Genomic DNA, 19778 nt, shown 5'->3' with positions numbered 1-19778 from the left:
CAGAAGGATTGTGTCTGGAGTTGGGGGTCACATTCTGTTACAGGGAAGGGAGACGAGGAGCGAGTATGAGGTGGCATGGGGAGGCTGTGAAAGGCTTTTCCTAAACACCATAGTACTGTTCTTCAGGCCCTTAAACACACCCTGACTCCCAGAGTTCCCCTCCCTCCGAAGTCAACCTCTCCCATTTCATTCCCTCCAGGAATTCTCTGACCACCGGGCTGGGCTGGAGGCCAGACACCCAGGCCTCTAGGGAAAGAGTAGAGGAAGTAAGGGTCTATTTCTCCTCAACCTTAAGCCCAAGCTGCATCCCTGGTGCCACAGCGACAGCGGTCACACAGGCTGCCTTTCCCTGCATCCTTCCTGTGCGCGTGTGCTTGTGTGTACACACACATGCCTGCACCCATACAAGCAGGTTCTGAGCCCAGTGCACTCCACCTTTCTGGACAGTGTCTCACTGAACCTGGACCTTGCTGTTTCATCTTGACTGGCTGGTTAGCAAAGCCCCAGGATCTGCTGTCTCCACTTTCCCCCACCCAGTACTGGACCGGGCTCACAAACAGGAACCGTCACACCCAGGTGCTCAGGGTCTAAGCTCAGCTGGCACACCAAGTCCTTTACCCACTGAGCCATCTCCCCAGCCCCTTTCCCGGCACCGGCAAGGGCACCGACACCCTACACTACAGGGGTTCTCCTGCTTCACCACACCCCAGCTTTATCTCTTTTTCTGGCGGGGGTGGCGGGGGAGGGTTTCTCTATGTAATCCTGGCTGTCCTGGAACTTGTTATGCAGACCAGGCTGGCCTCAAATCACAGAGATCCACCTGCCTCTGGCGGGGGGGACAGGACAGGACAGCTGCCACCAGGCCTGGCCCAGGTTTGCCAGCTCTGTTGTGTTAGTCTCTTTCCAAGCCCCCTTAGGATTCGGGTCTTAGCATTCTTCCTCCAGAACCGCCCCCCCCCCCCCCCCCCCCCCCCCCCCCCCCCCCCCCCCCGCTGCTGTGCAATTAAGAGTCCCCACTTGTTTTATCTATCACAACTCCTACTTTGAAATTATTCAACAATCCCCTTTTGATTCAAGTCTGACATCCCTACTTCATCATAATCTCAAGGAGGTCATGGATGGTATAGTTTGCCACTTGTGCCTGGGGCCACGGTAGGAACTCAGCAAATACTTGTTGGATGATTGTCAACAGCCAGACATGCTCAACACCTGCCAGAAGGCTGCAGGCTGCACAGAGACAGCCTGCCAGGAATGGCCCTGGCCTGGGGCATCCCCCATGTCCCAGTCTTAGATACCTGGCCCGAGGAAGGAGGGACAGAGAGGGCAGTGGGGGTGGCCCTAAAATAATAAGGTCTGGGCCAGGTTGCTGCGTGAGGGGTAGGTGTGGGTGTTCTGAGAGACCAGGAAGATCTGGGACCAATGGTTGGCCGGCAGGTTGGCTGGCACTCAGGGTTTTCAGCCCAGCCCCCGCCCCCCCAGACTGCTTTCTAACTGGCCGGGATCGGTTTTCCTCCTCTCAGAACCACCCCCACTACCCAAGGAGACTGAGGACTGCAGAGGTCAGAAGTAGGAAAAAAGCCCACTGCTTTCAGCCAGGAGGGCGTGGCTTAGGGAGGAGCCCACAGGTAGTTGCCTTCTGCCGAGGTACCTGGAGAGGTCTCTGTGGTGGCCAGGTCGTTAGGCGGAACAGGTCCACAGACTAAAGGCGTGTCTTCCATTCACCCGTGGCCATTTCCTGCTAAGAAGCCCACCGTTCACCCTTGCTTCACCTTCTCATCGTGGGATTCGTCACTTCTGAGCCCACATCTAAATCCAGCCTTCGAAACCAGCCTTCAATTCCTTCATTTTTTAACCTAGAGTCTCCCCTAGGGGGGCCCTCGTCCTGGGCCATGGCCCTAAGGGTGGGCCTGGGACCTGGGCAGCTGGAAGTCATGGGCATTCTGCTTCTTTTCGGATTGGGTAAGTCTGGGTCAGCAGGGAGGGAGGGCTGGAGCAAGGGCACTGGCGAGAGCAGGCAGAACCCTGTGGAGAGCTCAGCTCTTATCCTGGATTCAGGAATCTCTGTGCGCCTACCATTTGGCCATCTTCTCCTGTCAGCCCCTTAAGCAGGAGTTGCCCTCTGGGAGAGCGGTTGGTATTAAGGGGTCCAGGAATTCTCAAGCCTCCCTGTTTACTCTTCCCTCTTTCTTTCCCCTCAGGAGCTGGCGGGACCGAAGGTGAGGCTTCCTGGGGAACTGGGAGGAGGGCAGTGAGTGAGGGCACGCCAGTGTGGAGTCCCCCGGTGGGTTTTAGGAGCTCTTGTCACCCTGCTGAGCTTGCTCACCTAGCCACACTAAGTGTCCCAACTGCTCTGTGAGTATGGAATCATGGCTCTTGTTTTATGAGGAAACTGAGGTGAGGAGAAGCGGTGAGTTGTCTGACTCTCCGTGTGTGTACCTGGGCTGGTTCCGAGGGAAACTCCTAGGCGGACTGGTTTTGAGTCCCAGCTTAACTATTTAGTAGCCTGGTCTCCTTAACGTTCTAAGCTCCAGTTTCTTTGCCTGGAAAAACTGTCGGTCAGCTCCGTTCTTCAAGGGCTGTAGCGAGGAGTCCCTGAGATTGGGTAGTGAAAGCCCCTTTGGGGCTAGACTTGCCACGGCGGCTAAGCAGCAGCTATTGTGATGATTATGAGGGAATGGAGGAAGAGTCTGGCCGGTTGCTTTCTCTGCTTGGGGAAAATGTGGAAGGCAGTTTTAACTCCTCTCCCCTGCTGGCTCAGTGGCGGCGGGTCCACACCACAGTCCAATGGTTTCAGTGTTCAGCCACATCCATACCTCTGTGTGCTCTGCGTGGGGATAGGGTGGAAAGAGGGATGTCCCTAGGCGACGCACAGGTCAGCTCGGTGCAGCTGCGACAGTCATAGGCAGGAGAACAGTTGTCAGCCCGGACAGTGTTCAGGAGAGAGGGCCCCAGAAGCTGAGAGCAGCACCTGTGACAGGCTGTGTGTGTGTGTGTGTGTGTGCACGCGTGCGTGTGTGTCTGTGTGTGTGTGCACGCGCGCGTGTGTGTCTGTGTGTGCTGGGGGGGGGCGCTGGGGGCGCACTTAGGGAGGCTCTCTGACCTGGCAGAGAAAGGGTGGGAAAGACAGAGTAAAGTGACTGGTATTAAAAGGATCCAGAGGACCCAGAGGTGAGCAATGTATGGCTCAGTGTATGTGACAGGAAGTGTCCTGCGCAATAGTCAGAGGACAGCGCCATGTGCATCTGGAATCTATCCTTTTTTCTTTAATTCTTTAAAATGTAGTATTTTGCCTGTGTGAATGCATGTGTGCCACATGAGTGTCCGGTGCCTTTGGAGGTCAGAAGGTATCAAATCCTCTGGAACTAGAATTTAGGAGAGTTGGGAGCTGCCATGTGGTTGCTGGAAGCCAAGCCTAGGCCTCTGCAAGAGTAACAAGTGCTCCTAACAGCTGAGCCACCTCTCCAGCCGCTGGAATGGATCTTAAGGGCAGTTGGAGCCATGAGAGAGTTCAGCAAGACTGTGGCTTGGCCAAATTTGTGGTTTATAAAGCTATTCGGGTGTGTAAGGAGGCTTGAGAGGAAGGGGCTGCCACGACACTTGACTAGGACATCACCAGGCAGTGACTTCTCACAGCTGCTGAGCCATAGGGTGGGGAAGGTAGCTGAATGCGAAGTGGGTGGTGGGGCGGCAGGGTGGGCAGCGGGGAGGGGAGGAGGGGCGGTGGGCAAGGGGGGCGGCGGGGTGGGCGGCAAGCTAAGGGCTGCTGTGGGAGTCCCAGAAAGACCGTCTTCACCCTCCCCTCTTCCCTGGGCAGCCTCCTGTGGTGCCGTCGTCCAGCCACGCATCACAGGTGGTAGCAATGCGAAACCTGGCCAGTGGCCCTGGCAGGTCAGCATCACCTACTCCGGAGTCCACGTGTGTGGCGGGTCTCTCGTGTCGGATCAATGGGTGGTGTCAGCGGCTCACTGCTTCCCCAGGTACCAACTCGGTGGAGGGGCAGAGGGGGAGTCAAAAGTAGGTGGGAAACAGTGTTTGGGTAACAAGCCTGAAATCCCAACACTTGGGAGATGGAACCAGAATCAGAAGTTCAAGGTCAGACAGCTACCACATAGTAAATTCAAGGCCAGCTGGACCATGTTTACATTAGACCCTATTTAAAAAAAAAAAAAAAAGGCATGCCATGGGTCAGTCTAGATCATGTGTCAGACTAGTTCCTGGTGTGGATTTCAAGAGTCTTGGCTGCCTTAAATCCCAGCACTCAGGAGGCAGAGGCGAGGCAGAGACAGGTGGATCTCTGGGAGTTCCAGGTCAGCCAGGGATAAATAATATTTATCAAAAAAAAAAGAAGAGGAAGAAGAAGGAGGAGGAGGAGGAGGAGGAGGAACCAGTCAGAGGTAAAAGTGAGAGGTTAGGGTCAGTACCAGTGTCCTGTAGAAGGCCTCTGGTATTTGGCAGGCATTGTGAGCTAGGGTAGTGTAAGGCAGCAGGGGTCAGGATAGAAGGTCTCTCAGGTCCTACCCCCTGCCTCTCTGCCTGCAGAGAACACGACAAGAAAGAGTATGAGGTAAAGCTGGGAGCCCACCAGCTGGACGCCTACAGCAACGACACTTTGGTCCGCATGGTGGCGCAGATCATCTCCCACCCAAGCTACCGTGAAGAGGGCTCTGAGGGCGACATTGCACTCATCCGCCTCAGCAGCCCTGTCAGCTTCTCCCGCTACGTCAAACCCATCTGCCTCCCTGCAGCCAATGCCTCCTTTCCCAATGGCCTCCATTGTACTGTCACAGGATGGGGTCATGTGGCCCCTTCAGGTGAGGTGGGGCACTGGGTGCTAAGAGATAGGGAAGGCAAGCCCGTAGAGGCTGGTGACCCTGAATAGCCATTCTGTCCCCACAGTGAGCCTACAGACGCCCAGGCCACTGCAGCAGCTTGAGGTCCCACTGATCAGCCGTGAGACCTGCAGCTGTCTCTACAACATCAATGCCGTGCCTGAAGAGCCCCACACTATCCAGCAGGACATGCTGTGTGCCGGCTACGTGAAGGGAGGCAAGGATGCTTGCCAGGTAAGGGCAAGGGCCCAGGGAACAGAGAGGTCAAGTAGACCCTGAGAGATGTAGGGCTGAGGGGAGCTGGCATGGAAGACTGCTGACCAGAGATATGTCCTGACAGAACTCTTCTTTTTCCCTTAGGGTGACTCTGGAGGCCCACTCTCTTGTCCCATAGAAGGCCTCTGGTATTTGGCAGGCATTGTGAGCTGGGGTGATGCCTGTGGAGCCCCTAACAGGCCTGGAGTATATACTCTGACTTCTACCTATGCCTCCTGGATCCACCGCAACGTGGCACAACTCCAGCCTCGCATAGTTCCCCAAACTCAGGAGTCCCAGCCAGATGGCCACCTCTGCAACCATCATGCTGCCTTCAACTCAGCTCCAGCCCAGGGACTAAAGCCCATGCTTTTCCTGCCACTGGGCCTGGCCCTGGCCTCTTCCTTCTTCCGCCTTTGGTTTGAACATTAAGCTACTTACCCCTCAAAGCTGACCAACAGCATCCCTAAGGACATGTGCCTGTTCAGGAGGGCAGTGCATCAACTTGACCTTTGAGCCCATTCTTTTGTCTGCTCTTCGGGGTTATAATCTAGGGCCAAGAGGTTTACGGCCTGTGGAATGGGCCAGAAATTCTAGCTCTATTATCTGCAGTTTATTGGTTAGGCTCCTATGGAGCTCCCAGAAGCCTCAATAGGAAACCGAGCCCTGACTTCAGCCTGTGTCTAGAACACAGGCCAGTGCCTAGCTGACTGCTGCAGAAGGCTGGCTTCAGGGCCCTACTCATCCTGCCTGATGAGCCCATTACTTCGTCCTCTTCCTGTCTCCTGGGCTTTGTCTGTCTTTCAGACAGGGAAGACCTCAGCCTTACTCCAATGGCTGCCAAGCCTGCTTTGAGCCCAACTCCTGGACTCCGGAGGACTGAGCCCCCACCGGAGCTGGCTGGGGTTTGGATCAGGGTGAGGGGATAAGCGGAGCAAGGAGTAAATGTTTTGAACACAACTGGCTGTATTGAAATGAAATGAAGAACAGTACCCTGTAGCATCTCCTTTGTACCTCCAAAGTCCAGCACACCAGCAGACTTTACTTTATTAAAAAAAAAAATGACACAAAACAGGTCCGTACACATATTTACAGGTTAACGACAGGAAACGCAGATCCAAAGCAGGGAACAGCCCACTCACTTCTTGGAAAGCTTGACTTGTTTGTGCTTCGGGGGTGCCCACTTGAGGCAGACAGAGTCCACTGTGGGAGAAAAGAGCACAAGAGGCCGTGGGTCAAGTCTGTTCACACCTGGCTGCTCTTTCTGGGCCCAGGCCAGGTTTCATCTTCTCAGGGTAAGAACAAAAGGGTGACCTCAGTCCTGAGGAGGGGAGGGAATCTCAGGAATGAGTAACCTGCTCTAGGTGGCAGTCCTAGAAACTGGCCAAACTGGTTTGGGATCTTGTAACAGGAAAAAAAAAAAAAGGCTGCCTTGACTCTTATCCCACCTTGCCAAACACACCTGTACACACACACACACAAACACAGACACAAAATGCACACAGCAGCACCCCACACACCTGTGATCGGTGGTTTCTTATACTGGGCACTTTTGAGGTGTTCTTCTACCAGCTTAGGGGTGACACAGATCACATGCTGGCCCTTCCAGTACTTGACCATGTTGAGGGACTGCAGGGTGCTGATGATGTCGTTCTGGGTGATGCTGGTCATTTGGCTGTATGTAGAGAAGGAACACAGTTCATGGAGACAAGATCCATGACCAATTTTAGGAGAGCCCATTCCTGTAGGATTCCAAGATGATCTTTCACAAGGTCCTTGATGGACAGTACCTAAGATCTTTGATAGACAATGTGCCCCGGAAGTCTCGTAGGATCTCCAGCAAGACCCATGACCAGTAGCTTCGGTAGCTGAGTTTGCCCAGGTCACTCAGTGGCTTCTCTGGAGAGCCTACAGTACTCTCCAGCTTGGAGAGCTCATAACCTGGCAGTGACAGAAAGAAAACCTTCAAGATCCAGCTTCTCCCCACTCCCCCCCCACCTCATCATTCCCAAGTATAGCACCCACTTCCTGGATGGCAGCAGCTACTCACTGAACGCAATGAGAAACTTTCCATAGCCACGTCGCTGGTAGGGGGGCAGTGTCAGGATGCAGGCCACATTGTTTCCATCTGGGGATTCCTTCTCCTGTGGAGTATGGGGTACTCGGGTCCTTTGGGGTTTCCAGCCTTCATTCTAGTTTATAACACCCTCTTCCCAGTCTCCCCAATCTAGTACCTTAGAAAAGTAGCCGACAATGTGGGCCCCTTGCCTATCTACTTCTGTCAGAATGTAAAAGACAAAGGGCTCCACATCAAAATACAAGGTCTTGTGGTCCAGGAAAAGCTTGGCCAGCAGACACAGGTTCTGACAATATATCTAGGGATAAGAGATAGAGACATGCTAAGCAAACAGTACAACACCTCCGCTCGGTCTGGGGACCAGAAGCCTCTGCAGTTCTCTAAAGAGCCAGGCTGCACAGAGGAGCCAGGCAGGTAGCAGGAGTGAGCGCATCCACGGACAGAATTCAGAGCAGAAAGGAGTCTTCCTGTCAGTAAGGCGGACAGGAAGGAGGCCCAAAGTGAAGTCCATTCACACTAACGGTAACAGGAGAGCTGGGCTGTTCACAGCTTCCTTTATTAGTTGTTTGTGTTTGGAACAGGGTCTCACTATGTAGTCCTGGCTGGCTTGGAATTTATTTTGCAGACATGCTGGCCTCAAACATAAAGAGATCTGCCTGCTTCTGCCTCCTGAGTTCTGGAACTAAAGGCATGTACCATCATGCCCAACTATCTGACACTTTTTAAAATATTAAGTTGCACATGTAAAGAAGGTCAGAGAGCAACTTTCCACTGTGGGTTCCAGGATAAATTCAGGCTGTCAGGCTTGCACGGCCAGCACGTTTACCTGTCAAGCCATCTGACCACTTTTGAGGGCCAAATAAAAGGTAGGGTTTTACATGTGCAGTCAGCTTCAATCTTTACAGACATTAGCTTTCAGCACAGGAAACTGAGGCCCAGAAAGAAGAGTGCCTTAGGTTCCACGGCTGGTGGATGCGGGGCAGAAACTCTGTCCCACTCACGGCCTGCAGCAGTCAATACAAAGCTGCTAAGCAGAAGCTGGTAACTGCCAACTCAAGAGGCCTGCAGCCAGCCCCGAACCCTGAGTTGTCTGCTCGCCTGGACAGCTGCTGGGCCCTGTCTAACTGATACAAACAGAGACCTGCCTAGGCCAGCATTAGGACAGACAACAGTGCCTTGCAGCTGCCTTCTTAGTATAGATTTCAAGTGTTTCTGGTTTTGTTTTCTTTTTTTCACACTGGCCTTGAACTCTCAGCGATCTGCCTGCCTTTGCTTCCAGGAGTGCCAGGATTGAAGGCGCGTGCCATCACACCCCGCCCTTTCACTCTGAGACAGGGTTCAGACAGCTACAGCCCAGGGTGCCCAGCCTCCTGGGTGCTAAGATTATAGGTGCGCGTCACCATACACTGGGTGTCTGTTTTCACACTGCTTCTGCACTCCGACCTAGTCTAAGACTGTGTGAGCCCAGCACAGCTAGTCTGAGGTGACTCAGGAGTCAGAGCAGGCACAAGGTGGAGCTGGCAAACACCACCCCCAGCCCCACTCCATTGCCACTGGAGGCCACTGCTGTTATTCCACCAGTTCAAGCTAAAGGAAGTCCGAGTAGCTGGCAGGGAGCAGGCTCGGTATTGCCCCAGCAGGTCTCCAATAACAACGAAGGCCATGTTTACTAACAGCCTACTAGATGCCAGGCACGTGCTACATAGCTGACGTTTGACATTTGTGGTCTCATCTGTTCCACCAAACAGATGAGGTAAATAATTATGACTCTTATCTTATGGATGCGGAAACAGGAACAAAACAAAGTTAGGTCACTTGTCTGAGGCTAGCCAGGAAGTGACATGGTGATCTAAGAAGCCTGCCCTCTTCATCTTGTACTACACAGCCCTTCAGGGGAGACCAGAACACTGCTAGAGACCTGTCAGACCCAGCAGACAGGGAAGACAGAGACAGAACACCAAAGTCCATCCGCTCCCATTGGAGTCACTCACTCCTCTGAGAAGCAGGAGCTCAGCCTGTGAAATCTCTGACAACAATGCTTCCCCTTCCAGGAAAAAAGGAAGCTGGTTAAGAGCAGCCTTAGGCAAGACAGTTCTCCATAACTACCCAGACCAGAACCACCCTGTCTGAAAAGGAGCCCCCAGAAACAGAGGGGAGACCTGGCCGTGTTCACTATACACTAACACAGGCCAAGCACCAAGTGACATGAGACCTCACTTGGTCAAGAGTAGATATAGATACCCACTGAAGGCTGACCTCTGCCTGGTAGAGGGGATAGGTAAGAATTACCCAGGAAGCCGGGCTGTGGTGGCCTTCGCCTTTAATCCCAGCACTCAGGAGGCAGAGGCAGGTGGATCTCTGTGAGTTTGAGGCCAGCCTGGTCTACAAAGCGAGTTCCAGGACAGTCAGGTTTGTTACACAGAGAAAAACCAAAACCAAACCCAATAAACAAATAAACAGAACGCTCAGCCTGTGCTAATCCAGGGGGACCAAGAGAACGAGAGTGGTACCAATTATTTGGCTGGGCAGTGGTGGTGCACACCTTTAATCCCAGCACTTGGTATGCAGAGGCAGGAGGATCTCTGTGAGTTCCAGCACAGCCTGGTCTACAAGACCTAGTTCCAATACAGGCTCCAAAGCTACAGAGAAACCCTGTCTCAAAAAGCAAAAACAAAAACAAAAAATTACCCAGGAGACAGATAGCCAGTTTCCCACAAGCCCTGGGCTACCAGCTCACCTTGTGGTCTTTGCCATCCACTTCATACACAGAGATGTTGCTTTTGCGGTAGATCTCCTTCCCTGGGGGCTGCCGCCACTGACACTGGCCCTGGAGAGCCGGGAGAGAGAACAAGCTTCAGACCTTTCTTCTAAGAGCCGTCCCCTGCCTCTTGGCTTTGCCATGTGCAGGCCTTATCTATGTTCAATGCTTTCTATCCAGTAACCCTCATTTCCTCGTCAGAACAGGATCTAACTAAGGAATTTAGGAATAACTAAGGCACAAAGAGGCTAATAACTGCAAAGTATCACAATTGACTGATCTTGGGTCTGGACACGACACCTCTTTTCCTAAACCTTCTATATTTGCCTCAGGTCCTGCTTAGGGAGACGTCCTGCTGTGCTGGTGAAAAACACCCCCTTCCTGCCAGCTGTAGTACTGCATTTCTTTCTACCAGCTGACATTGCTCAGCTGGATTTGTGCCTCTTTTGCCTTGAGGAGCCCAACACCAGGTTTTAGTAAGGGCAAGGAACTTGAATAGTTTGATCCCCATTCTGTAGAAGAGGAAACTGAGGTCTGAAGAGTGGCAGTGAGCTGACCAAAGCTACCCTCCCAGTAGTAGAAAAGCTGTCTTTTGTTTCTTCTTTCCTGTCTTTCTTTAAACAAACTTTTTTATTTTTATTTTTTAGCTGGGCATGGTGTTACAACATCTTTAGTTCCAGCACTCCGAAGGTGGAGGCAAAGGCAGGTAGATGTCTGTGAGTTTAAAGGTCAGCCTACAACAACAAACAAAATACATATATCTATGGTGTGTATGCATGTATTCATGTTTGTGGGTGTGTGTAATTGAATGCAAGTTCCTGCAGAGACAAGAAGAGGGCTGAAGATTTGGAACTGGAGTTACAGGCAGCTGACATGGGTGCTGTGATGTAGGAGATTCTTCTGTCTATGTGTTGCTTTCATTGGTTGAATAAAGAAATCGCCTTGGCCTTTTGATAGAGCAGCACTTAGGTGGGCAGAGTAGACAGAACAAAATGCTGGGAAGAAGGGCAGTATGACAGACGCCATGAATCTCCAGCATGAGACAGATGTAGGTTAGAATCTTGCTGGTAAGCCACAGTCACGTGGTGACACACAGATTTAATAGAAATGGGTTAATCGAGATGTGAGCGTTAGCCAATAAGAGGCTAGAGCTAAGGGGCCAGGCAGTAATTTAATTAATACAATTTCTGTGTGGTTATTTCGGGGGTTAAGCTAGCCGGGTGGTGGGATGTGGCCACTCCCTCCTCATACTACAGTGCTGGAAACCTGGGTTGTCTGCAAGAGAATACAATGTTTTCAACTCCTGAGCTATCTCTCCAAAATCCTGCGTTTCCTTCCTTTGTGGAGTCCAAGCCAGGCTAGAACTCACTATGTAGCTGGGGATGGCCCTGAACTTCGGATCTCCATAGAGATCTAGTTAATATCGTCACACCCAGAGGAATCCAGGTCTCTAGTCTCCTGGGCAGTTTTTCCCCAACTTCTCTGGACTCATGCCCAGGCATGGCAGGCCCAGCCTCACCAGGTGGAAGCGGTAGCTCTTCTCGTACTTCATGTACTTGAGGCAGTACTCGCAGAGCCAAAGCTTGGGCTGCTTCCCGTAGTCTTCTGGGAAGGGTGAGAAGTACCAGGCATCGATCTCGTAGTTCCCAATGTGGATCTTGTCTACATACTTCACTTTGGTGATCTGCAGACAGGGGGAGCTCAGCAGGAACGAGGAGGGCAGGAGTATCCCAGCTGCTCCCCAAACCCTGCACATTCTTACCGCCTCATGTTCCTTTTCCAAGGCTGCTGTGGTGGGGTCCATCTCTGCATAGGTCTGGGCAAGAAGTGCACAGAGATGAACAGACATGGTTAGACTGTCCCCCCACCCTAGAACTCAGTGCTCATCTACTGTCGTCTATAATAACTGCAGTAACAATAATCATGTCAACACCTCATTTGGTCTACTCGGTTGGGAGGCTGGCTCTTCTTAGCGCCCATCTGCTTACTGACTCACATGTCCAGATGCCTCAGTCTGGACCTTGAGCTACATGTAAGCAGGGCCTAGGGTGAGGCCTGGTCTGTGCTTAGGTCAAGAGCTTTGGTGACAGTAGTGGCACTCGCCTTTAAACCCAGCACCTAGGAAAAAGGGGGGCGGGCCTAGGTCAACAAGTATGAAGCGAGCCTGGACTACGTTGGACCCCGTGTGAAAACAAACAACAAAAACCAGATTGATGTAGGGTGTAGTGACACACCTTTTTAAATCCCAGCACTCAAAAGGCAGAGACAAACAGATTGCTGAGTTTGAGGTCAGCCTGTTCTACACTGAGTTCCAGGACAGTCAGGGATACACAGAGAAACATTGTCTCAAAAAATAAACAAACAAAAAGCTTCAACTGTACACTGGGTCATTCATGTCCAGAGCAAGACCCACTGCTGGCTGGAGTCTCCCTCCTGAACAGCAGACCTCAGCAGTTTCTGAGAATACTATGTGAGGTTGCCCTGTCAGACAGTAGGTGTCCAGAAAGGACTTGTAGGACTCTTTCTTCTGGGCCCTCTCTTAAACATCACTGTCACTGGCCAACTGAACGGATGCCAACTCTCATGTCCATGGCATCTCTGGAACCAGTTCCGGTGGAACTTCTCTCTGACCCACTCGAAACACTCGCTGCTACTTTAGGTCTGGACCACTACCTGTGGTTCCTTGCTACATCTCTGCCTCTCAAACCCACAGCTTTCAAAACCTTTCTTCCAGTCTTCAACCTTTACAGTTACTTCCACGTGAGCATGCCCGTCCCTGTCGTCATGCTCTAGATGCTCCCTCACCGCGGCAGAGCACAGGTCAGGGGAGTCTGTGACAGGGCTCTGGGAGCTATCATGGATAATTACTTTTGCTTTTTCCTGTCATTCCCAACATCCTTCCCAAGCATCTTCCAGGAATTTTTATATTTCTTATATTTACTTCTTTATTGTGTTGTTAATTATGTTGTTTTTGAGATAGGGTCTCATTCTGCACAGCACATGGTAGACTAGCCTTGAACTCCAAGCTTACAGGAAATTCTTATCCCAGCCGATCAATCCTTCACACCTCAGGACCCCAGTGCTGTGACTACAGGTGAGCACCACCACACCTGGCCTTGACAGAGAACTTTTTAGCAATTTTAGAGAGTAGTAAACAGACCAGAATAAGGTCCCTTGCCTGTGGGTACCTGCAGCTGCCAAGCATTCTATAGATACTATAGATATTATTTCATTTAGCTTTTATACTGAGTCTTTGAAACTAGAGTGCTGTCATTCTCACCATACAAAAGAGGAAACTAAGGTACAAAGAAGCAAAGTCACTTGCCTAAGGTCACAGAACTGGTAGCTCGGCAGCCTTGGTCTGCCCAATTCCAACAAAGATAGGAAAATCAAAAGGAACAAAGATTTTCTCCTCAAACGCCTCTTTAAACTTCATGTCTCAATTTTCACAAAGCACAATTTTTTTCTGCAAATACATTAAAGAATTACAAAACCACTATTTTTCTTAAACGTTGCAGTTTATTTAGAATTAAACAATAATTAGAACAGGACGCGGTGGTACACACCTGTGTCTCAGCACTTTAGAGGTGAGGGCGTGGGGATCAGCTCAAGGTCATCCTTGGCTATATATTAAGTTTGAGATCATGCCCCAAAAAGCCCCAACCAATCAACAGACAAAAGTCCCCAATCAGGGTTGATTCTAAGGAACCTGGTGACAGTTTTATCACTCATCCTCAATGACTCAGCCCCATTATCTACCTGCTAACTGAGCCACTATTCTACTCAGAAGACCATCTTCTAAACCTGTGAGGTCCACTATTCTACTCAGACGACCATCTTCTAAACTTATGAGGTCCGAGAAAACAACCACGAATCACAACTGCTATTTAAACACAAAGTCATGACAAAAAAAAAAAAAAAAAGTTCTAGGGCGCTAGAGAGATGGCTCAGAGGTTAAGAGCACTGGCTGCTCTCTCCCAGAGGTCCTGAGTTCAATTCCCAGCAACCACATGGTGGCTCACAACCATCTGTAAATGAGATCTGGTGCCCTCTTCTGGCATGCAGGCACGCTTGAAGGCAGAACACTATATATGTAATGAAAAAACAAATTAAAAAAATTTTTTACAGAGCTGTTACACAGAGAAACCCTGTATCAACCTCCCCCGCCCCACCAAACTCTAGTCAAACTGGACATGTACAAACCAGTACTGCAGAGCACAGGTGACTGGAAGGTTGCTACTGTCCCGGCTAGCAGCAGCCCATAGACAGTGACACCCTAGACCTGGAAAGCCTTTCTAACCTCAGAGTACTAAAAGCAGAGCTGGCACTGCACCCAACTGAAATGTCCGTGTAGATATACATGCATGGATTACAAGTGAAACAGAGTTACCTCAAAATAATACTTACCTCTAAGAACGTGGAAAACACTGATATTGTTTATATTATCCTATTTTTTCTTCTACTAAAAAAAATTTAAAGTGATGGAGAAATGGCTGAGAAGTTAGGAGTATTTGCTGCTCTTGTGGAAGATCTGGGTTCGGTTCCCAGCACACACATGGTGGCCCACAGCCACTTGTAACTGCAACTCTAGGGAATCAATGCCCTCTTCTGAACTCTGTGGGCACTGGGCATACATGTGCCACACATGCAGGCAACATTCACACCCATAAATCTAAAAAACTTTTACAGAAGTGTAACCACACCAAAAGTCCACAGTGAGGAAAGCGTGGCTGCATTGTGCTCACCAAGAACAGGAAAGGCAGAACTGACCCGGCTCACGGCTGCTACTCGGCCTTGGCTCTGACATTGATGCAGGACTGAATTAGTCAGAAAAATGTAACTTTTCCTTGGCTTTCTTTCCTCTGTCTTTTCTCTAAACATACTTTCCTTAACAATTTGGGTTTCTCCCCAATACTGTGAGCTTCCTTACGTCTCTAAAGCCTCTAAAACTTGGCTCCCTGCCAAGTAGCTGACAATCCACCACGTATCTGACCTCTGTGCCACTTTTAAAGGCACAGATTGTTTTCCTAAACTTTACACTCTGCCTGCCTTCGGGGCTTTCTTTTAAACTCCAATACAACTGTCAAACTTAAAAACAGAAAGGAAGAGGAACAGAAAAAGAAAAGGAGCTTCAGAATGGGAGGAACACAATCCCCCAGGAACAGTCAAGGCCAGCCTGGGCTACTCAGACCCAAGACTAAGAGAGCCAGGCGTGATCACTCACCTGCAAGCCTAGCACTAGGGAGGCAGGCACAGGAGAATCAGGTCAAGAGCAGCCTTGGCTATGTAGGAAGTCAGGCCCCCTGGCTACAAAGAGGGCCATTGAGATGGCTCAGCGAGTGCTGGTGTGAGCAGTGTGAGCCTAGAGACCTAGGCTTGAGCCCCGGAATCTACTTCAAGGTAGGAGAGGACTTGCTCTCCAGCCTCTACATTCTCAAATCACAGCACACATACCCCAATCCACACCCACAACAGGGAAAAAAAAAGCACATATTTAATTTTATATTTATATTTAAATCTATTTATATATAGGTACATATGTATAGTCTTTTTAAAAGAAGAATCTTGGTTTCGGATACATTTGTTGAATGTATCAAAACCATGGTTGGGGCTGGCTGTACTTCCTAATGAAATCCCCCCCCCTTTTTTTTTTGAGACAGGGTTTCTCTGTGTAGCTTTGGAGCCTGTCCTGGAACTTGCTCTCTCTGTAGAGCAGGCTGGCCTTGAACTCACAAAGATCCGCCCGCCTCTGCCTCCCCCCCCCCCCCCCCCCCCGGCTTTTTTTTAAGATTTATTTTTTATGTATATATATTAGAGTTTTGCCTGAATGTATATCTGAGGATGCCATATTCTCTGGAACTGGAGTTATAGACAGTTGTGAACTGCCATGTGGGTACTGGGAATTGAACCAGGTACTTTGGAAGAATATTCAGTGCTTTTTTGGTTTTTCGAGATAGGGTTTCTCTGTGGCTTTGGAGCCTGTCTTGGAACTAGCTCTGTAGACCAGGTTGGCCTTGAACTCACAGAGATCCACCTGTCTCTGCCTAGCTGGGATTAAAGGCGTGCGCCACCACTGCTCACCACAGCCAGTGCTCTTAACCGCTGAACCATTTCTGCAGTCCTCTAGTGAGAGTTCTAAACCTACCTGTGCTCCCTCTGTAAACAAAGAACGACGATCAACAAAAGGCCAGTCTGCAATGCCAGTGACAGGAGGGAATGAAATCTGTCTAACCTAGTATTGCGGCTCACAGACCACTAACTAATGGGTTGCCTAACTCCTGCCTACCTTTTAACCAGCTGTCTAATTATGACACGTGAACTTCTCTGAGCCTACTGCCTCATGTACAAAAAGAACAGATTTTCCCTGTGGTGATGGACTACTGGGGAGGATCTGATGAGTTTTTACAGCACTCAGCATGGTGCTGGAAAACCAAGTTACTGATGTCATTTTGTTTTGTTTTCCTTTCCTCTGGACTCCAAGTTCCAGAGTCCCAGTCCTAACTGTACTATTTCCTCCTGTAAGACGGCAAGTCTCTTCTCTCTATATGCTGAGGTGTTTTACAAATGAAGAATAAATGATAAAATCCCTGGCACATTACAAGACCTCAAGTGGGAGGAGCTATGGTTTTATACGGGGGCCCTAGAGGAGGGAAAGGGCCAGGACCTTCTGCACATGGTTGATCTCATCATGCTTTCGTTTTTGGTTTCGCGTGATCTTGCGCTCAGGCTGCTCCGCCAGCTCGCTCAGGTATTTCTCAGAGTTCTTTTGCACGGCATCCTTCACTGTCTTGGTCAGTGCTAGTCGGTTCTTGTCCACCCATTCGTCCAGTCGCCTGTTAACTGTTAAGATGGACCATGAGGGACTGACCTGCTACCTTTTCCTTCCACCCAGGCCCAGTGGCCCCAAACACTCACAGCCCACATAGTGTACATAGAATTCTTCTCGGCCCTCCTGGTCATTCACTCTAGACTGGATCACTTCTGCTGAATCTGGAAAGAAAAAATGGGATCTGATGCACTGAGGGATAATGTCCAGATTCACCCGTCCACGTCTGCTAGAGCACTTACTCACACTAACTATAAGGTGGGCTGGGTCAGGACTTTGGTTTCTGGGGAGCAGGGTGAGGCAAACCGAGAAAACCTGGTGTTTAAGTGTGTTTGACTCCAAGCTCATTGTGGTCGTCACTCACTTATTGGGGGACATGGGAGCTGGCTTCCCTCACATTTCCCAAATGAAGGTATGACCACATTATATTGACTTTCTGAACCTCAGTTTCTTTCTCTGGAAAGTAAGAATAGTGCTTACTTAGAAGGGTAAAAGAATGGCTTAAAACGTTTAGTATAGTGGTGGATACCTAGCAGATCTGTCTAGAAACTAGCGTTAGTCTGGTCTTCTATGGTGCTATTGCTGGACACAGAAGGCAGATACAATAATGAGTCACACGTGCACCTGCTCTCTAGCAGGTTCCCATTTAACAGAGGAAAGCAGACAAGTCTAACATGTTACATATATTATGGCTGCGGCAAAAAAAAAAAAAAAAACTATCACAGAACTTACAAGCAATTAACCTTGCCTGAGGGGTCAAGAATGGGATTACCACGGGAGATAAAGAGATAAGTTAAGTGCAAACACGAGAAAGGTTACCACATTCCGAGAAGAAATGGGTCCACCAGCGACCCAAGGTTTATAAAGGCAGTCTTCGGAGAGCCAATGGCCTTTACTAAGAGTGCCTAGAGGGGGCTGGAGAGATGGCTCAGCGGTTAAGAGCATTGCCTGTTCTTCCAAAGGTCCTGAGTTCAAATCCCAGCAACCACATGGTGGCTCACAACCATCTGTAATGAGGTCTGGTGCCCTCTTCTGGCCTGCAGACAGAATATTGTATACATAATCAATGAATAAATAAATATTTAAAAAAAAAAAAAAAAGAGTGCCTAGAAACCAGGGAGATCAGCTGGCCACTTGAGACAAGTGGATCTCTGTGAGTTCGAGGCCAGCCTGGTTTACAAAGCAAGTTCCAGGGCAGCCAAGGCTACACAGAGAAACCCTGTCTAAAGAAACTGTGGAGAGTTCTCAGACATGCAAGTGTTAGTTTAAGGAGTTTTGTTTTGTTTTTGAAACAGGGTCCTGGATCTCCTGAAACTCACTATGCAAGCCAGGCTGCCCTCGAACTCACAGATGCGCCTTCCCAGCGCTGGGATTAAAGGTGTGCCTACCATGCCCCCACTTTATTCTAGTTTTAAAACCACATTTATTTATCTGATTGGGGGGGTGGAGGAGAGCCTCAACGTGAAGGTCAGAGGACAACCAGTGAGATCACTGTCTCCTTCCACTATATGGGTCCCGGGAATAGAACTCAGACGGGTCACAATTGGTGGCGAACACCTTTACCTGCTGAGTCATCTTAGCTTGGGGTTTATTTTGAAGAGGGAAGAAAAAGAAACCTAAGTAAAAGGGAAACGTGTTTTTATGAACTGGGCATCCTCTTTGCTCGCGACCTAGAGGACGAGAGAAATGTAAAGACAGACAAAAACAAAACAAAAGCCAGTGAAGGAACAGAGCGAGAAAAAAGAAGTTCGAAATCAGGCAAGAGTGAGTGCTCGCAGGCTTACAACGTGCTCACCTCGCTGGTGGCTTTACGTGAGAAAGCATGATCCCTGATTTCAGCCTCCCGAAGCCTTACCTGAATAACCACCCTCACCCCGGGACGCCCAGCCCCCAAACCCCGCCCTACGGCGCACCCATCCGTAAGCCCCGCCCATCCCTAGACCCCGCCTCTAGGCCTTGGAACCCCGCCCTCACGCCAGGTGCTATCGGGCCGCCGGCACAGGTACGTTTCTCCGATTTCCACGGTGACTTCTGGCTCGCCACGCGCCGGGGTCGGCGGAGAGACGCGGCCCGGGGACCGCGCAGGCCCCTCGACTGCTGCATTTTCCCCGGGCCCGGACTCGCCCTCCCCCACAATTCCTGAAGTCGTTGCAGCTACCGCAGCTGTTGCTCCCTGTGCCGCCATTGCGGTATCGGAAGTGATGCTGAGACTGGCGAGACGGGAGCTTTTTAGTTCCGGGTCAGCGGGGGGGGGGGGGGGGGGGGTTGTGGGGGGGGGGGGGGGGGGGGGGGGGGGGGGGGCGGAGTCTCAGCGTTGGAGACTGTTGTAATGTGGTTTTTGTTTCGTCGTGGGAACCCTGTGAAGCTATCGGTAGTTACACTCTAGAGACCGTCCAATCTGATTTTTTTTCTTTATTTTTTTGAGCCGGTCTCATTTTATAGTCCTGACTTGAAACTCGGTATATAGACCAGGCCAGCCTTGAATTCACAAGAGATCCTCCTGTCTACTCGAGTGCTGAGTTTAAAGACGTGCGCCTCCACGCCCGGACTCAATCTAAATTTGGTTGAGTTTGTTTATCTTTTTGCTTTTGGTTTGTGTTTTTGAGACAGAATTTCTCTGTGTAGTCCTGTCTTTGTAGACCAGGCTGGCCTCGAACTCAGAGATCCACCTGCCTCTCATTTACGATGGGAGTAAAAACTGTTGAGACAGGGAAAGAACGAGTATGCCAAATAAACTACCTTCAGAGAATAAACCTTTTTTTTTTTTTTTAATCACATTAGTTCCAACAGGGCTCAAACCTGTAATGTCTCCAGAGGTGTCTTGAGGTCTCTTTTTATATCCTCCCAAATATTTAGGTTAGGATGTGTGCTACCACACCAGGTTCATACACTGGTACGGATTGTACCCTAAGGTTTCATCAGTGCTAGGCAAACATTGCTACTGAACTACATCTCCAGCCAGAATGGCACCTCTTAAAAAAAGGGGTGAGGGGCTGGGCAGATGCAGTAAAGAGCTATTTTGGCAGTGGCTGA

The 19778-nt window shown here is 50.2% G+C and overlaps 2 protein-coding genes across 3 annotated transcripts; one reads left to right on the top strand and one right to left on the bottom strand.

Moving 5' to 3' along the window:
• The first annotated feature begins 1544 nt into the window (after positions 1-1544).
• On the top strand, positions 1545-6044 carry Prss8 (serine protease 8). Its single transcript, XM_050165994.1, has 6 exons — positions 1545-1959; positions 2199-2216; positions 3815-3977; positions 4540-4811; positions 4897-5063; positions 5190-6044. The coding sequence occupies exons 1-6, from the start codon at positions 1890-1892 to the stop codon at positions 5514-5516; spliced, it is 1017 nt and encodes a 338-aa protein (XP_050021951.1). The 5' UTR covers positions 1545-1889; the 3' UTR covers positions 5517-6044.
• A 44-nt stretch (positions 6045-6088) lies between these two features.
• Positions 6089-18956, bottom strand: Kat8 (lysine acetyltransferase 8). 2 transcript variants are annotated; one of them, XM_050165991.1, is made up of 11 exons: positions 18720-18956; positions 16835-16909; positions 16584-16759; positions 11682-11735; positions 11439-11603; positions 9899-9988; positions 7319-7459; positions 7135-7228; positions 6875-7025; positions 6605-6759; positions 6089-6287 (listed from the first exon to the last, which is right to left on the bottom strand). In XM_050165991.1, the coding sequence occupies exons 1-11, from the start codon at positions 18928-18930 to the stop codon at positions 6223-6225; spliced, it is 1377 nt and encodes a 458-aa protein (XP_050021948.1). In that variant the 5' UTR covers positions 18931-18956; the 3' UTR covers positions 6089-6222. The 2 variants fall into 2 exon arrangements, with proteins under 2 accessions (XP_050021948.1, XP_050021950.1); XM_050165993.1 differs by lacking the exons at positions 16584-16759; positions 16835-16909; positions 18720-18956 and adding an exon at positions 13245-15624.
• Between the last annotated feature and the right edge of the window lie 822 nt (positions 18957-19778).

Source organism: Alexandromys fortis, unplaced genomic scaffold (assembly GCF_014885135.2).
Source record: "Alexandromys fortis isolate MF-2015 unplaced genomic scaffold, M_Fortis_MF-2015_v1.1 scaffold_146, whole genome shotgun sequence".
Classification (NCBI taxonomy): Eukaryota; Metazoa; Chordata; class Mammalia; order Rodentia; family Cricetidae; genus Alexandromys; species Alexandromys fortis.
Note: the sequence above shows the minus strand (reverse complement) of the source record. Positions and strands in the feature narration are given on the sequence as shown.

Bases quoted from the DNA above. Each gene is read 5' to 3' on its own strand.
- Prss8 (XM_050165994.1), top strand. From the start codon at position 1,890: ATGGCCCTAAGGGTGGGCCTGGGACCTGGGCAGCTGGAAGTCATGGGC. The intron at 4,812-4,896 runs GTGAGGTGGGGC...CTGTCCCCACAG, and splicing joins GGGTCATGTGGCCCCTTCAG to TGAGCCTACAGACGCCCAGG. The intron at 5,064-5,189 runs GTAAGGGCAAGG...TTTTTCCCTTAG, and splicing joins GAGGCAAGGATGCTTGCCAG to GGTGACTCTGGAGGCCCACT.
- Kat8 (XM_050165991.1), bottom strand. From the start codon at position 18,930: ATGGCGGCACAGGGAGCAACAGCTGCGGTAGCTGCAACGACTTCAGGA. The intron at 11,736-16,583 runs GTCCTGGCCCTT...CTTCTTGCCCAG, and splicing joins AGATCAACCATGTGCAGAAG to ACCTATGCAGAGATGGACCC. The intron at 7,026-7,134 runs GTGAGTAGCTGC...TGTCACTGCCAG, and splicing joins AAAGTTTCTCATTGCGTTCA to GTTATGAGCTCTCCAAGCTG.